Here is a 19196-nt window from a genome sequence, read left to right as displayed (position 1 = left end):
GGTAGTACGCACGCGTTTTCGTACACATCCTAGCGATATAAGTGAGAAAAGTTTTAATTTCGAGTGCGATTAAATTAAATGAGAAAACAATGACAATGGACGTTCAAAACAATTATCAAAATTATAAAGAGCAGTCTCCCGACTCAAAAGAGACTAGTTTAAATATTGAAAGTGCCAAAACTTCGCAGAACATGAAGACAGACATGCAAACAACAATTCTCAACCAAGGAAAGGCATCGAAACGCTCTTTCGATGTTGCTTTTTTAATGATGCCGGATGAAAAAGTTCGCCATTCACAACCGGAGAGACAGTTGCGAGTTTCCAAACAATTATTTAATACAGAAGAGTGGGAACCGTCTAAGAGGGTGGCGGATATTTACAAGCATAGCGATTACTCCAACGATAACACTTTGGATTCTAAAGATCTAGACGAAGATCGAGGACGTATGAACAACAACATATCTCCGGGCTTCGGTTCCGACGTCAACATTGACGTCGGTACAGATGAGTATCCGAGTAAGTCCATATATTGCAGTGATTCCGATACGTCTGATCAATCAAGAAGCCGACCTAATTCGAACGAGAGTGCAGCGCGGCACCCGAAATTTTTGCCCGAATACAAAAACAAAATATTTGATGATCCGACTCTTATCAGCATACAGTCAAGAGCTAGGTTTGAAAGTCGATTTGGAGAAAAATCTCATGAGATGTCGCCGAAAAGTGCGTTCACCAAAGTATCCAACTTTAGCGTCCGATCACCAAACCCATCGGTCAGTCCGGATAATCTTCTCTACCAGAATTCAGTAAGTCCACCACTGTCCTCTTCCACCTCACCGAGTTACAACAAATCAAGCTTCAACAATCTCCTGTCACCCGCTCATTTATTAAATGGCCACAATTTTTTCAAAGGACAAAACGTTCCTTCTTCTTCACCAAATTATCCTGAATCTAGTCCTGTTCACAGAACAAGTGCAACATTTAAAGCAGTGGAGTACCAAGGGAAAGCAGACTCGAAGACACCACAAATGTCACCTAATAAAATGAATTTTTTGCCCTTCAGACCCGAGCTACCGTATCTACAGGCGGGACCGTCTTATCCATTTGGTGTTCAAAATTTTCAGCCACCGAACCCGGATTTTATAAAATTTTCTGGACCTCCCCGAGAACCGGTAAACCCTTTGATCGCTAACCCTGCAGCAGCAATTCTAAGTACCCTTTTACCCTCAACTATTGCTGCATTTTCATTACCAGCTCAAAATGTGTGCGCAAAATGCAGTATAAGTTTTAGAATGACTTCAGACTTAGTTTACCACATGAGAACTCATCACAAGAGTGAATCGGCTGCGGATCCACATAGGAGGAAAAGAGAGGAAAAACTAAAGTGTCCAGTTTGTAACGAAAGTTTTAGAGAGAGGCATCATCTGACCCGACATATGACGGCACATCAGGATAAGGAAGGCGACTTGGATGACGTATCGCCTACTCAGAATTATAATAAGAAAAGCAAACAATTTTACCCTCACAATGGGGGACCTCTTCTTCATAAATAGGTGTCTAACAAAATAATGTTCTAGATGTATTGGTGGGAATTTCCTTCTATTCATAAAAATTCATAGAAATCTTTAAGACTCTTTCCATTGTGTTGGACTCCTGTTAAAATGTTGAATTAAAACTTTGTTATTGTTATTTAATGATATTATTCATGTGCAATATTAGGTAGTTGTTAAGAATTTATTTTGTAAATATTAGAACTAGTAGCAAATCATCATTAAACATTTTAAGAATCAATTTTCTCTTTTATATCGTTTCCAAAAACTTTTTGTATTGAATTTTTGTGGTTACGAAATTCTGGTCAAGGCTGTCTCAGAATTAAAAACCGGCCAAGTGCGAGTCAGAGTCGCACACTGAGGGTTCCGCACTCGGGTAAAAACCCGAAACTCGGGTAGCGTGCAAAATGTTGGAAAAAATTCCAACATTTTGCACGCTAAATCAAAAACTATTACACATAAAAATAAATAAAAATCTGTTTTAGGATGTACAGGTAAAGCCCTTTCATATTATACCCCACTTGGTATTGTTATCTTATCTTGAAAATTAAAATACATTTTAATTTTTTTTAAATGATGTAACCACAAATTCGCGGTTTTCAGATTTATTCCTGTACTTGTGCTGTAAGACCTACCTACCTACCTAATTTCATGATTCTAGGTCAACGGGAAGTATCTTATAGGTTTCTTGACAGACACGACGGACAGACAGACAACAAAGTGATCCTATAAGGGTTCCGTTTTTCCTTTTGAGGTACGGAACCCTAAAAAAGTGCAAAGTTCATAGATGATTAAAATAAAAAGCAGAGACTATAGAAGAAAAGGTTAGTGGTGACAACCTGGTGGTTCAGACATCCATCCTCTATTCGGTGGTCAGAGGTTCTATCCCGGGCACGCACATCTTACTTTTCGGAGTTATGTGCATTTTAAGATGGTTTTAAGATATCGGTGAAGGAAAACATCGTGAGGAAACCTGCATGCCTGAAAGGTCTTCAAAATGTTTACAAAGGTGTATGAAATCTGCCAATCCACACTAGACCAGCGTGGTAGACCATGGGCAAACCTTTGTCATTTTGGGAGGACACCCGTGCTCAGTAGTTAGCCGGCGACGGGTTGAACATGATGACGATGAGATAGAATTTAGAATTGTAGCATTTTCTGTAACAAGTTGAATGTGATCTCTTTATCAGTCACCCTCGCACATTAATTGGCCACGCTGCGCCTCGTTACTGATTCTGATTTTGGTTAGAGCTGGGGATGTTTTTTGTAGATTAGGGTGTGGGCATAGAACTAAAATCGCCTTATAGCTTTGACGACAAAATGGTAACTAGCTCACGATTTACGTAAGTATTTTCTAGATAATTTTACCAGATCTCGGATCTAACAAATTCCTATCTATTTTGAGTTACGCAACGGAGATTACCTACTTACAATATTTTCTCCTAACCTTACCTGAGAGAAGTATCTATAGAATGTATTATAGTAGGTAGGATCGTGTTGTGTAGATCTATTGAATTCTTACACTTAGTTTTTTTTTTACTCTTGATTTTTGAGAGTTTTTTCCGTTGGAAAATGCCACTCCGTAAGGCCACATTATATACTTAACTATTTGCATAAGGCCTTCTTGTACAGCCGTAACAGTGCCCTAGCCTCATCCGACAGAGGTTGGGATAGGGCACCGTTACAGCCGCCGACCTGGCGAAGAATGGGAAATCTATTGCATATCTCCCATCTCTCCGCCTCGTTTCGCACACATTCCAGCAATAAATGGTGGACTTAGTTATAATTTCAGTGTAAGCAAAGAACCTGAAAAACTTGTCCGGTATTGAAAACCAGACTCGTTAACGATTATGATAGCTCGATAACGGTTAAGACATGTGCCTCCTACTTAATCGGCAGTCCTACTCACACTTGATCAGATTTTTAATGAGCTTGGCTGCAATCATACCTGCCGGCAAGTGATAATGCAGCCTAAGATGGAGCTTTAGATAAGGCTAGCTTTGAGTTCTATTGCAACATTTTCCATTAAAAAAAGAAAGATAAACTACTTTTATAAGGTTCAAATTTCCTTACTAGCTCCTGATATTTAGCAAAAGTCATCATCCAAAATGGATCAGGCGTGTCGAAAGACGCGTGCCTAAATCCTTGCGAACGACTTTGTTCCCAGGCTCGTGGGTGGGTAGCTTAATTCGATATATATAATTCGGTTTGTACGTCGGTGCAAATCAGTGGTCTGATGGCCGTGGAGAATCGGTATGGGAAACGTGACGCAGATTGTCTGTGTTGTCGTATAGGGGGTTTAATGGTAGATAGGGACCTACGAAGGGCCTACATTGTGATCTTGTAACCATTTTGAAAGATTTTGGAAACTTGATTCCACTGAAATGAAATATTAGATCTTTTATAAACATAAAAAGAGTAGTCCTGACTGACTAATCTATTAACGCACAGCTGAAACTGCTAGGGTTTGAACATCGATTTAGAATTAATACCTACATATCTTTGAAACTTAAAATTTTGACTAAAGTTTCCTTTTATGTCGTAGGTGCCCACTAATAAAGAATTTTTGGAAATTCCAACCCTAAGGTGGTTAAATAAGGGATGAAATTCATTTTTCAAGTTATATCTATGAAAATTGGTATTTGGGCTTTTCCCGTCCGGTTTAGAATCTTGAAATTTTTAGGCTATGCGCTGATCAGTCAGTTAGAACAAGTGTTTTATAAGTTTAGATAAGTACATACCATTGTACCTACTATTTAATTGTCAATTGTTGAATTTCTACGAACGCAAGCTTAGAACTAAAGCTACGAGGTTTCCAAACGCGACCTGGTCTAATAACAAGCCCACGACAAACTCAGCCGATATATACCTAAGTAAAGTAGGTACCAACAATGAAGTACGGGTAGCTTTGGTTCAGCAGTTATACCAAAGTTCGAGCTGAACAATGTGCACTGAGCACCGAACAATATTCAAATGTAGCTCGCACTGTATTACGGGTCACATCCGTTATAAGGCGCTGGCGTCTGCAAACATGCTGTACATTATACAGGCTGCTCCGATTTGTGTATAATACAAATTATTGCTAACGAATACTATTACGGATGTATCGTAGAAGGACAAAAGTAACTGGCATAGCGGCCCAACGGGTTACGAAGATAAATGGCACATAATGAGTATGTAAGTAGTTCGAAGAAACCAATACACGTTGGGATCTCTAGGTGCTGAAATGGTGACCTGACATCGGAAGCGTGGATGTCTTTCAGTGAATCCCAGGTATAAAGAAGATTATTATCATAGAATAACTCAAAATTTAAAAACCCCCGACACAAAAAGCTCTATAAGAAAACTAGAAAAGAGCTGATAACTTTCAAACGGCTGAACTGATTTTCTTCGATTATAGCTAAGAACACTCTCGATCAAGCCACCTTTCACAAAAAAGCTAAATTAAAATCGGTTCATTCGTTTAGGAGCTACAATGCCACAGACAGATACACAGATACACACGTCAAACTTATAACACCCCTCTTTTTGGGTCGGGGGTTAAAAAGGAAAGGAATAAACAAAATGTACTTTGATTCCATGCATTAAGAAGGTTTAAAAACTCAATAGGTAAGTAATAATCTTATGTTGTACGCAGGATCAATTTTTACTTCTACCTACATCTTTGCCTAGGACAAATAAAAATAGGGGACTCTTGGTGAGCTTTTAAGGTATAAATACCTACTTCTTCCTTTTATTTTAAGTGTATTTTATTTTCAATTTGTTACCTTTGTACCGCCCATCTTTCTAATTTTTTGGTAAAAAATATCTAGCGTTCCGGTGACGTATGTATATAAACTACTTTTACTCCTGGAGAATCACAAAGCACCCACGAGGTTTTTAAAGCCTATATCCATGGGATAAAGTCGAGAGTAGGTAGTCTAGTAAAGAATATTATCAAAAGTTTTGAGCAACATCCTGTATATAACAATACGGGAAGGGCGCACTGTCCCCAATATGAATATTTTCTATTGAATTACTCACGGTTCGGCGGACCAGCAAAAATATTGTTCTCCTCGCACTTTTAGGACACCCTGTAACTTTTACCATTCGCAAATAGATAGCGCATTTTGGACTCATCTCGGACATTGCGCGTTTACAAAACAGGTGCCAAATTCCTAGTGGAATATTGACCGACTGCTTTTTATTTAATTACAATGACGATTATAAAGAGATAGCTAGCTGTAGCAGGAAATAACAACTACTGCAGGCTACATTTTGTGCCAGAAACGTTCGCTCGGGATTCTTAAACAATCCAAAACCACGTGGATTTGGATTGTTTAAGAATCCCCATGACGAAATGGCGGACATTATCAGCTACATAACAGAGACAGCTCTTGCATCCTAGATACGGGTATAGGCTACCTTTTATCCCGGAAAATCAAAGAGCAAGTTTAAAAAACTAAATCCACGCAGACAAAATCTACTAAATAATGTGTGACTAATTTTTACTTTAGTAGAAAGACTTGTACCATCAAATATACACAACGCCTTCTACAGATTGGTTTTGACCATGCTTTGAAGCATACTCGTAGGTGTATCGTTTTACATAACGGTGCGTAAATAAGTATGTGCGTAAAGACTGCGATAGTTTCTTAGCCACACGCGTATCACTTAAGCGTAAGAATTTGCTTCACTTTTCGAAAAAAGAATGCTTTCTACGGCACGGCCTATTTTATATTATCCATGAAAAGTATTGAATCCATTGAAACAAGGTGTAAAAATAGACAGTAGTCAATCATCGCCGAACGTCCAGAACATTCGACAGTCATCCATGATGAACGGGAAGCTCAATATTTTCCACTCAAGCTCCTCTGCGCGCCGGAAAATAATAAATAATGTATTTCTGAACGCACTTACAAGATTACGATATTAGTTATCGTGAAAATTGTAGAACGGTTCACGAAAAACGCCGAAAATAATAATATGACTCCAAAATAGTAACTATCTCAGACAAAGTAGACACCTATTAGTTTGCTTTAACTTATTTTTGTTAATGAAGACTGACATGTTTTAAATTTATTGCTTCACTTATCTTTAGTTTAGAAATGACTTTAACGGTAAAAAATACTTGCAGTACATTTTTTTTGAAAATCTACTTAGTAAGTTTTCAGTTCAGTTTCAGCCTGTTTTAAGTAAAATTATTTCATTAATTAATTCTGATCAAGACAGGTAGACAAGAAACTCAATTTAGTGCTTCCAATGTGCGTATAGAGATCTCAGATCATTATAGTCGTCATCATCTCACCCACTACTGAGCATGGATCTCTTTTCAGAATGAAAAGGCCGCCACATTGGGGAAATGCGGATTGATGGACTACGACTACTCATCCGCACTAAGCATAGATACATAAATAGCATAGCTAGGTATATTAAAAGTTAAATAAAAAATACATTTATCGTCGCCCAAGTTACACAGCTCTACAATACGTCCTTCCGATTCCGTAGCGTCATTACAAATGATAAATAGTCGGCACACTTCGATAATCAAATTCAAATTTGGAATCTGTTTCCCTCTTTTTTTTAAGGGCGCCCGGCAACAGTGCTCAGTCATACAGCCGCGTATTGTGAAAAGATTGTAACGTTATTAAGCGTGAACGAAATGCCTTTGAGAGATTGGTCGCGGTAGACACGTGACCCGGAACCTATTATGGTATTACTGTTCCTATCTACTAGCGATGGGCATTATTGCTACTTTTGAAATCATTTTCATTTGGTGAAATTATTTTTCATCAGTGATTTCACTGGATATTTTCACGTACAGTGATTTTTCAAGTTTTGCACGGACGTTTGGTACATTAATTTAACAAATGATCAAGGTCAATAGCGTACACATATTTCACGGATGGTTTTTTACGGAAAGTGAACTTTCGCATTTTTAATTCACTTTCCGTGAAACGTAATTTACCTAGATGCTTTCTAATAGGTTCGAAGTGATGTTCTCATCGCGCACTCTCAGCTCAGGTAATGACCGTGCGCGTTCGTTTAAAGAATAAAGCAGGATTAAATGAACTTTCAAACATTGTGAGATTATGTACTTTAAGTAAGTGCTACATATGAAAAGGCTTTTCACATGATTTTTCACATGCTACCTGTGAAATTGTACATCTATTTCTGTACCGATTTGTAAGAATTTGTATGTAAATGGGGTGGGGTGGGGTGGGGAGATAACCAGGCGTTATTGATAGCGATCGATCTGATTGAATTAAGTGTGTCGGCGTTTAGTACGTTTGTCTTTATCTCTTACGTTTGGTTTAGGGTGGTTGAGGATGAGTTATAATTAAATTTTTATCTTTTAAATAAATTGAAACGTAAATCTTCTTGCTTTTCCCGGTTTTTAAAAATGAGCTTAGCTTAGTAAAAGAGGTTAGCTGCCGAATCTAACTCGGCTGGTCAGCGTTCGGGAATCTTTGAGATGTCTCCTCTTCCGAAATTCCTAAGTGCTTGAAGACCAAAGTCTTCGAACAATGCGTGTTGCCAGAGATGATATATGGATCCGAGATATGGTCGCTAACTGTGGGCTTCATAAGAAAGCTCAGAGTAAATCAGCGAGCGATGGAAAGAGCTATGTTTGGAGTTTCTCTACGCGATCAAATCAGAAATGAGGAGATCCTCAGGAGAAGCAAAGTAACCGACATAGCACAGCAGGTGGCAAAGCTGAAGTGGCAATGGACAGGGCACTTAGTTCGAAAAACCGATAGACGACTCAACCGCGACGCGCAGCGAGCTGAGTCCCTATGAGAAACAATCCCAGAGGGCTTCGAAACTAGTCGGGCTTATGTTTTTCTTTTTTTAACCCCCGACCCAAAAAGAGGGGTGTTATAAGTTTCACGTGTGTATCTGTGTATCTGTGTGTCTGGGTATCTGTCTGTGGCATCGTAGCTCTTAAACGAATGAACCGATTTTCATTTAAGTAGTTTTTTTTTTTTGTTTGAAAGGTAGCTTGACCGAGAGTGTTTTTAGCTATAATCGAAGAAAATTGGTTCAGCCGTTTGAAAGTTCTCTTCTAGTTTTCTTATAGAGGTTTTTATGTCGGGGGTTATTTAAATTTTGAGTTATAAAAGAATAATTTTCATTACTGTTATAGCAAAATCAGCCTGTTTTTTCTCTGTAGTTAACTACATAATTCCATGTTAAAATTATTTAAAAAGCTTAACAGATTGTAATTATTTTTGCATGCAAATAGTAAAATTATATTGTCGTAGTGGCCGGGCACCGTCAGGGACGTCTTCCGAAGTTCCGTCTGGTGCCAACCGCATTGTCTGCTGCCCTATGCCAGAACGGAACTGCTCTGATTAATACCGTCTATTGTCTACGAGCCTTCATTATTTTCTTAATATAATCTTCCTAATTTTATTTAAATATTAGTTCTCTGTTGATAATGGATTGAAAGAGCTATCGGGGTAAGAGGCGGGGGGGATGCCCAGTACACTCGCACTCTCACACTCGGTGTGCGGGTGTGCGGGGCGACCCCACCCCGATTGCCATCTCAACTTGTCGCGAACTATAGGTACCACAATGTGCCTATTACCTTCGATCATTGGCGTCACGCGAGTCATTTGTAAGGTTTGTAAGTGAATATCTGATGGCCGCAACTTCGTCCACCTGGATTTAGGTTTTTATGAATCCTGTGGGAACTCTTTGATTCTCCGGGATAACAAGTAACCTATGTCACTCTTCAGGCCTTAAACTATAATGTTGCATGCAAAAATCACGTTATCCATTGCTCTGTTGCGACGTAATTGAAGAACAAACCAACAAACAAACACACTTTCGCATTTTTAACAGGGCTCTCTCCGTCACTCGTTTCATACAATCGTAGTTCCAATTTCATTTGAATATTAAGCAAAAAGTCCATGAAATTTTGCAGACATATTCTAGAAACTAATATCTGTGTCTGTGGCGTTTTAGATTTTTCTAAAAATATGTAGTTTTAAAATTACAAGGGCTCAAAGATTTGTATCAAAATTTTTAAGACCGCGTAACTTTGAACTTTGAACCCGAATATTTTAACAGAAATCTGGAAAACCACAGACATAGATATTACTTTCTAGAATATGACTGCATCATGGACTTTGGTTGCTTAATATTCAAATGAAATTGGAATTACGATTGTATGAAACGAGTGACGGAGAGAGCCCCCCTAGTGATGGCTGTGGTGATAATCAGAATGCTCCTACGGTCTAGGACTCCTAAGAATTGTTAGAAGGAAAATATTATTCTACGAACAAGAAGTAGGTGCCTACAAAAGTTTATTCTGTAAACTTCCATAGAGGTATGAGTAAGACAAAATAATAATGTATTCAGTGAATATTGCTATGGAAGGCCGCTTATTATTTTCTTACAAAAAGTTACTTTCCTATTGCGACCAACGCAAGAGTTTACTGTAAAAAAAATTGTGGAATTATTTTGTGGGATACTTATAAGTATTCATATTAAACTAGTGACCCAGCTCGGCTTCGCACGGGTAGGTTAAGAGGAACTATTCTACTATGATTACATTGTTTTCGTATAACTTTGACTATTTACGCAACGCATGACACGGAAACTCTCAGATGAGACGATTTTTTACATATCGGAAATTTATTTTCGCAAATTTTTCACAAATTATAGCCTCTATAAATAGATAATTTTTCTCTCTATTGGTGAAAACTGCATGAAAATCCGTACAGTAGTGTCTGATATTAATCCGAACAAACACTATGTGAAAAGGTAGGGCTTTTTGACTGTTAAATATTTTATATTAGGCAGGTACATACGTAACAAAATTAAATGAAATACTTTGGCTCGCTGATTACAGCGAGCCAAAGTATTTCACAAAAATATCTTTGATCTGATTTACAGAAATATGAATAGGTTCATAGGTTAATTTGTGAAATCCACTTTTAACTTTTTACTGACGGTCAAGGTTTAACCGCCTGTCATGGATCTAGACCTAAGGCCTCTAATAGATATTTAATTTAGCTCGATAATAGAGTAGCTATACTCTATGAAATGGTCTAACAAAGATGCTTTGCGTCCCAAGTGGAAGAAAGCAGTTAATACCGGGAGCGGCGGCATACATCCATATTAATTTGAACCATATTTCACTTTATTTAATTCATATGCTAAATAGATACAAAGCTTTGTCGAGCGTACTATTTTGCATAGATCTTTGTAAATAAGTTTTCAACGGCACAAGTCTATTATGAATTACATAATTTTCAGTTACGTAGTATAAACCTACACCTAGTATAAACGTAAATACTACTTGTTACCAGTTGCAATTCTTTCATGTGCGGCTAATTACCTAATTTTAATTTTTAGAAACCTAAACCCACAAACTAAATTGCTCTCATAGTTTAACCCTCAACCCAAAAAGAGGGGTGTTATAAGTTTGACGTGTGTATCTGTGTATCTATTTGTGGCAACGCAGCTCCTAAACTAATGAACCGATTTTGATTTAGTTTTTTTTTTTTTTAATGAAAGGTGACTTGATCGAGAGTGTTCATAGCTATAATCCAAGAAAATCGGTTCAGACGTTTAAAAGTTATCAGCAATTTTCTAGTTACTGTAACCTTCACTTGTCGGGAGTGTTATAAATTTTTAATTTACACTTGTACTTAAGTACTTGTAACGTATCTGATGAAATATATTTCCCGAATTTGACTATTCTCGAAATTTCCCCTACTTTTTGGGATTCTGTATGGATTTCGTATTCAATTATTTAAAGTTGTATTTCAAATAAATATTTCTCATTATGTATGAAAAATATTTACATTGAACGAGGCAACTTTAGATAAAGGTTAAACTGTGAACATCGCGTTGCGTTGCCATAAATTTCCCAACAATTTTCAAATAGAAATTAAAATAGGCTTTTCACAAATAAGGACCAAACTAACGCACATCCGTTTCCTTCGCGCCATTGTGCTATCACAAAGGACCCAATATTCTGTGCCTTTCCGAGGTCCTCATTGTCAACTATCATAGTCACAATAGTGATGATATATTATATGCGGGTAAAGTTTGGTAGGTACATCAAAACTATGTTTCTCAAAAATAAAAAGAACGGAAAAACATGGAAGCATGACTGCCTATATTACTTACCTACCTACTATAGAAAAGAATATCAATAAGATAAATTCAAAATTTAAAAGCCAACGCCGACCCAAAACTCTTTAAAAAGTAAATAACTTTCAAACGGCTGAACCGATTTTCTTGGATTATAGCTAAGAACACTCTCGAACAAGTAAATTAAAATCGGTTCATTCGTTTAGGAGCTACGATTCCACAGACAGATAGGTACACAGATACACATGTCAAACTTATAACACCCCTCTTTTTGAGTCGGGGGTTAAAAATACGAATCTAAACCTTCTTCTTTTTGAATTCGGGTAAAAATACTTGGGTACATTTGAGACGGCTCTGACTTAACTTAAAATATGATTGGCCAATATCGATCGACTGTCGAATCACAGATTTATGTGTAATCTGTAACTCTCTACGTGATTGTTATTTGACGAAGAGCTTCCTTGTGTAATAAGTTCACATTTTAGGAGCTTTCTTCGAGAATTTCATGAGGATTAATGGCACGCATTGGATAGTATGTCTTGTAAAAGAAGAGAGATATTAAGGGAATGAAAATTAGTTTTATAGAATGTAGTCTAGCCAAGCTAAAATAGAAGATTCTTTTTCTAGAAATTCTAATGGTTACCAGGTAAGCCTATAACTATTTGATAGGATAGTTTTTAAACAAATCAATTGATTTGAACCGGGTAATTATACCGATTGCTTTAACTCATTGCTAAGAACCATTAATAACCAGATAAGGATAACATTGTCGATTAGGTATTTATTAGTGGTACCCCTATGTACTTAGTACCTAGTTACCTACAACATGAGTACTTTTTGCCTGAAGTTTATGCGTACAACTTGATATCCAGTGTCATACTAATTTTAACAATTTTATATAACAAGATTTTTGTTTGATATCTAGTTAAGTAAATCTATAGGTACTAATTTGATTGAAATGCAGTACCCAGAAAGCAGCTGCTCGATTGCGAGAAAACTGCATCAATCTTTATTACAATAGCAATCACTGTGATTGGCTGAATTTATTGTATTCTTGTTGCAACAATATATTGTAGCCAGTAGTAAGCGAGCATCAATCTACAACTACTAGATAGAACTAGTAGATATGGCAGCGTTTCAGGACCTCCAATGAGGGTCGTCCAGCCTAAAAGCCAGTGCGCTGAAATTTTATTATCTCAAAGTACTATTATAAAGCTGTAACATAATTTCAAGTAATTTCAATACAAAAGCTATTTTGTCTAAATTAGCAGATGTCCGCCCGAGGCGCGCGGCTAAGCGTGATTTATAGTTTATTTACATTTGAATATTATTTCCGAGGAAAATGTTGCAAATTTCTGAATAAATTATTTAGGCTCCGTAATTCTCTATAGGATGTTGTTCAAATAAAGACGTTTTGTAGTGGAAATTCTAGTAAAACATCATTCCTTACAAGATCACACCACAACTTCGTCTTAGGTATAATATAAATGTAAGAATGTAAGATTTAAAGTTTATTCGGTGATTGAAAACCCCCAAAAACAACAATAAAATAAAAACTAGTGTAAATAGGCATGCTGCCATTTATTCACTTGTAATCGAATCTGAAAATGTTTAGGTAAATAGTTAGGAACCTAAATAATACTTAAATAGAACTTAAGCAATCACAACAAATCCATTTTAACTTTCTTATTCAAGAAAATATAGCCATTTTCTTAGTCACCATTCGATATTCTAGAGTTCGCATATTTTTCGCGGCACCTTATCTCCAGTTCAGCTTCTGAGTGTATTGTCAATATTTTATTGCTATCTGCATGCGCCGGTGGTTTTATGGGGCTTTTGAATACCATCGGTACAATATTTCCTTCGCGCTTGAACATGCAAAATGTAAAATATATAAATTATGACATACGGAAACTCCGGTTCGATGTTTGGGTAAAACATTGTAAAGTACGACTTTTTTACCCCATTTGAAAATATAAACTTATCAAAATAATTCTAAATCGATTGCAACAGTAGATTCATTACTACTGGACACAATCTTATATCTTAATGCAGAGAAAAATTCATCTGAATATTATGATTAATATACCTTTTAAAACTGAGGATAAAAATACTTAAGTACCATTTATTGTACCTACTTATATTTTTTGTAAAAGGACTCGTAGGGGCTCGAGCTCTTTTTGAAAGAATTTCGAAAAGGTTTAACAAGTTTTAAAAATATACTTATAAAAAATATGTTTCAATATCGCAAAATTAGCATTTTTTTCTTATCAGTTAAACTATATTTTAATTACTATCAATTATTTACTGACAGAAGTGTCTATTCTAGCCAAAATTGTACAAATTAAACATAGTAAATATTCCCACACCATAATAATTTATTCCATTATAAAATACACATGTTTTACAAAATATTCGTACCAATAACAAACAAACAAACCATTAATCTCTCGCACAAAGAGACAATACCATTGCGAAAGCTTTTTTCAGGTTTCGCCGGATGCGAGCCGCCTGTATCCGCACCCTATACACACCCTGTATAGCATGCCCTCTCTCTTCTTCCTGGTACGTTAGAGGGGGATGGCGAGAGGCATTTTAAAGCGGATTTTGAGAACGATCGGCGTTGTGGTCGCAGGAAACAATACTCGATGCCCTAAATTAATGACCGCGACTGGAAGCCAGGGGTTGTAAATGTTGGTTTGAATTATATTTTAATTATTATTTTTCGCTAAATAACTATTTAAAGCCAAAACTATGCTATAAGCATCTATAAGGCCTTTCTTAGCTTTGATTATCTTCAAACCAGATTTATGTAAGATCATATAAGTTGTTTTAATTTGTATTATTTATTAGCTATTAGCTAGCTAAGTATATTTTTACAAAAAATCATAAACTAAAAATTCCAGGAATATGCACAATGCTCTTTTAACTAGCATATTCGTAGTTTTCAACTAGGTAGGTACTATTAAGTATAGTAAACCCAATTATAAATATGTACACAAAATTTCGTGAGCCATCTTATTAAAGCTAGCAAGGAAAAATCATACATTTACAAAAAGCTTCAAAAAGCATAAAGGTCCTATTTTCCCAACCATAATTCCAACAAGACTACACTATTTCTTGATTTTTATTTCATTTCAGTGGAAAATAAACAAATGTTACCCACCTCTGCCTTCAGCAATATTCCAGTAGAACAATGGGAAGCGATGTCCCCGCGCTCATTCGGGTCTCACCTGCGGATATTAGCGTTCCTCCCCTTAGGCGCTGTGGTAAATGTATCTATATGTAGCCAGTTCGATTACAGTCCTGAAAAAGCTTGGATTGATGTTCTCACACACAGAAGGATGCGCCAACGTCCTCAAGACTGTACCACTTGTACCATTGGGTCTATGGACTACACCAGTATTTTCAGCTGCTCTATTTTTAAACCCCGACCCAAAAAGAGGGGTTTTATAAGTTTGATGTGTGTATCTGTGTATCTGTCTGTGGCATCGTAGCTCCTAAACTAATGAACCGATTTTAATTTAGTATTTTTTTGTTTGAAAGGTGGCTTGATCGAAAGTTCTTCGCTATAATCCAAGAAAATCGGTTCAGCCGTTTGAAAGTTATCAGCTCTTTTCTAGTTACTGTAACCTTCACTTGTCGGGGGTGTTATACATTTTTAATTTACACTTGTGTTACTGTATAAACGTTATCAGGAAAGTCTGATAAGTAACACTACGAGTACGTGACTAATATTAAGAAGGCGAAAGTTTGATTGTGTGTATTTGTCTATGTTTGTTACTATTTCACGCAAAAACTACTGAATGAGTTTGGCTGAAATTTGGAATAGAGATAGATTATATCCTGGATTAACACGTAGGCTATTATTTATCCCGGAAAATCAAAGAGTTCTTACGGAATTTCGAAAAACCTAAATCCACGCGGACGAAGTCGCGGGCGTTAGTTCGTTATTGCATAATATCTACTGTCCAAACTTAGATAACCCACCAAAACATTTCTCTCTAAAAAAGGATTGCATGATTCTAAATTCTAAAATGGTATAGAAATAAAGTGAAGCTACGTGGGAAATAACATGGGAGTTATTAGGCGAGTGGCGCGAACTCATCCGGCCGTTTCTATTGAAATTAGAATGAACAAACCGACCAATCACTGCTTTCCGGACTACCCTCAATATCTAGGTATGCATACAGAAATTCAGACCTAGTTGTTTTCAGTGACTCCGCCCGCGTGGCAAGTATCACACTAATATTATAAAGGCGAAAGTTTGCATGTATGTGTGTGTGTGTGTGTGTGTATGTTTGTTACTCTTTCACGCAATAACTACTGAATGGATTTGGCTGAAATTTGGAATGGAGATAGATAATATCCTGGATTAGCACATAGGCTACTTTTTATCCCGGAAAATCAAAGAGTTCTTATGGGATTTAAAAAAAACCTAAATCCACGCGGGCAAAGCCGCGGGCATCTTCTAGTTATGAAAATAAATAGAAAACTTGCTTCTTCTTCTTCCAGCGCTTATCCCATGCTACGTGGGGTCGGCACAGCATGTCTTCCTCTTCCACTCTCTTCTGTCATCCATCAACGTATCATCTATTCCCTATACGCATATCCTCTTTCACGCAGTCCATCCACCTTTTCTTTGGTCGTCTTCTTCTCTTATTTCCTTCCACATGCATATTTAACATTCTTCTAGTGATAAATAGAAAACTTGCAAAGGTAGATATTTGATGTCATATCCGTTATAAACAAGTATCGCTAAATCGACCTTTATTAGGTGTTGAAAATAGGTAATATGATTTTATGTACCGCTTATGTACCGTGTTTATATCATAACAGCTTTAAGATGGTGGAAAAATGACTTTGCAATTGTCAACAACTTTAACGACAATCGTGCTTAATAAAAAGATACACACATACATGCATACATAGACTGCTAAAATCAGAACACTTCCTTCTGGCTTTGCAGCAGTCGGGTAAAAAGCAATGATGAGGTCTAAGTAGGAGCGCGCTTGCTTACAAGATGCTGATTCACTCTTCCCTTGAATGGGGAAGGTTATACGTGACAGAAAACACAGACGCCGGAAAGGTACCTATTCCACAATTTAGTCAAGCGGTTTGTATCAGAATAGAGTAGATTGGATGACGAAAACATAAGACTGACCTCCACGTGCTGGGTCTGATCCAAACCCAGAATCACGTACCCAATTGATCAAAATTAATAAGCGTAAATCATTGGTAAAAAAAAACGGCCAAGTGCGAGTCAGACTCGCGCACTGAGGGTGTCGTACTCGGGTATTTTTTCCAACATTTTGCACGATAAATCAGAAACTATTATGCATATAAAAAAAAGTTGAAAAAACTATAACCCGACTACGGAAAAAATAAGACAACTTGAACCCGACTTGGTACAAGTAAAATAAACTAAAAAGAAAGAAACAAGATTGTGCTTAGTGCTATCATCGTCTTGATTGAGATTCAACACAAAGGCCGTGGTCGTGCGTTGTCGACAGCGTATTTCTTATCCTTGATTGACGGAATTCCCAGTGATTTTATTTGTCTACCAAATTAGAATATTTTCTTTTTGCTGTCGACAACGCACGACCACGGCCTTTGTGTTGAATCTCAATCAAGACGATGATAGCACTAAGCACAATCTTGTTTCTTTCTTTTTAGTTTATTTTACTTGTACCAAGTCGGGTTCAAGTTGTCTTATTTTTTCCGTAGTCGGGTTATAGTTTTTTCAACTTTTTTTTATTTGAAACTTTTCCGTTTTAATAAGTCTATGATGCGACGATTAACTGAGGTCTCGTAAATAGCCAATAGGTGGCGCTGCTGTATGAGAAATAATAAAATTATAATAAAATGGGATTTCTGTCGCTTGGTATATTTTAATGATAACTATATGTATACTATATATTTAAATAATAAAAAGAATAATCAATTAATAGGCTGCAAGAACTGTATTCAACTACGTACTATATGAGAAATTCTGTGAGCTATGCGTTGTAAGCAGCTAGTGGCGCCATCTGTTATGTCTAATCGAAACGAATTTAATTATAGTAAAATGGGGTTTCTGTCGCTTGGTATGTTTTAATACTAACTAAATTTATATTTATGAACTCAGAATTTTTTTCTCTTTCGTTGGACATCCCACTCGACACAATAGCAATAAAAAAAAATTTGAGACCCTCACTTTTTTTGATGTAACTTCCGTCAGGCCGATTTTTTTCGTATAAAGTATAGCCTATGTCACCCGGGCCATTACAAAGAATCGATTGACACCTCATTCATCAAAATCGGCCCAGTAGTTTAGGCGCTACGGTGGAACACACAAAATCTGGATACAAACATACATACATATTTACATACATACATACATACATACATAGACTGCTAAAATCATAACCCTTCCTTTCGGCTTTGCCGTAGTCGGGTAAAAAATAAACAAAAATCTGTTTTAGGCCCTTTCATATCATACCCCACTTGGTATAGTTATCTTATTTTGAAAATTGAAACACATTTTAATTTTTTTTTAATTATGTAACCACAAATTCGCGGTTTTCAGATTTATTCCTGTATTTGTGCTATAAGACCTACCTACCATATTTCATGATTCTAGGTCAACGGGAAGTACCCTATAGGTTTCTTGACAGACAGACAGACAGACAGACAGACAGCAAAGTGATCCTATAAGGGTTCCGTCTTTCCTTTTGAGGTAAGGGACCCTAAAAAAATATCAAAAATCCTGAAGTAATTACTCAGGAGAGTATATCCTAATGATACCATAACGATGCTTTTACAAACTCCAATTTGATACGTTTGTGCATTGATTGAAAGTATAAAGTTGTGGTTTCCGAAGCTCGCCGTAACTCGCGCGCCCACTGATCCGTTGGGTTCGATAAGTTAATGTTGCGAGCGAGGCACAATAGTTGCGTTTACACTCTCAAATCGCTTTTTAATTCAGCCTTTTGGCAACTGACTCTGACTTGAAGATCAGTTTGAAGCGCTGGTTAAACTATCTTCTTTGTCCTAACTTGTTTATAATGGCAAGTGACCTGTATCAGCAAATAAATAAATTGAAATTGAAATTAAAGTGATGATAGAATGATTTCAAATGCCGCATAAATCTAACGACTGCTATGTACTTATAGTCCGCGACAGGTTGAGATAGCAATCGGAGTATGAAGCGAGGAGGAGACGCCCACCAGTACGTCACACGGGGATGTGCGGGTATGTGGGGTGTTCCCATACGCGAACTATATATACTTTGCATTAGATGCATTGAAATACTTCAAAATTAGATGCACAAGTTCATGAGGGCACTTCTAACATCACGGCGACGCATCGACGTCACTGGCAGGCGTCAAATGTTACTACGTTTGTCGCAGGTAGCCCTAAAGTAGCCCTATTTTTAACCCTTGACCCAAAAAGAGGAGTGTTATAAGTTTGGCGTGTGTATCTGTATGTGGCATCGTAGCTCCTAAACTAATGAACCGATTTTAATTTAGTTTTTTTTGTTTGAAAGGTGGCTTGATCGAGAGTGTTCTTAGCTATAAT

General features: G+C 36.9%; 1 protein-coding gene across 1 annotated transcript; it reads left to right on the top strand.

Annotated features, from left to right (window-relative positions):
• On the top strand, positions 1–1550 carry LOC123866606. The gene has a single exon (XM_045908257.1). The coding sequence runs from the start codon at positions 90–92 to the stop codon at positions 1548–1550; it is 1461 nt and encodes a 486-aa protein (XP_045764213.1). The 5' UTR covers positions 1–89.
• The last annotated feature ends 17646 nt before the right edge of the window (positions 1551–19196 follow it).

The sequence above is a fragment of the Maniola jurtina genome, chromosome 7, assembly GCF_905333055.1.
Source record: "Maniola jurtina chromosome 7, ilManJurt1.1, whole genome shotgun sequence".
Classification (NCBI taxonomy): domain Eukaryota; kingdom Metazoa; phylum Arthropoda; class Insecta; order Lepidoptera; family Nymphalidae; genus Maniola; species Maniola jurtina.
Note: the sequence above shows the minus strand (reverse complement) of the source record. Positions and strands in the feature narration are given on the sequence as shown.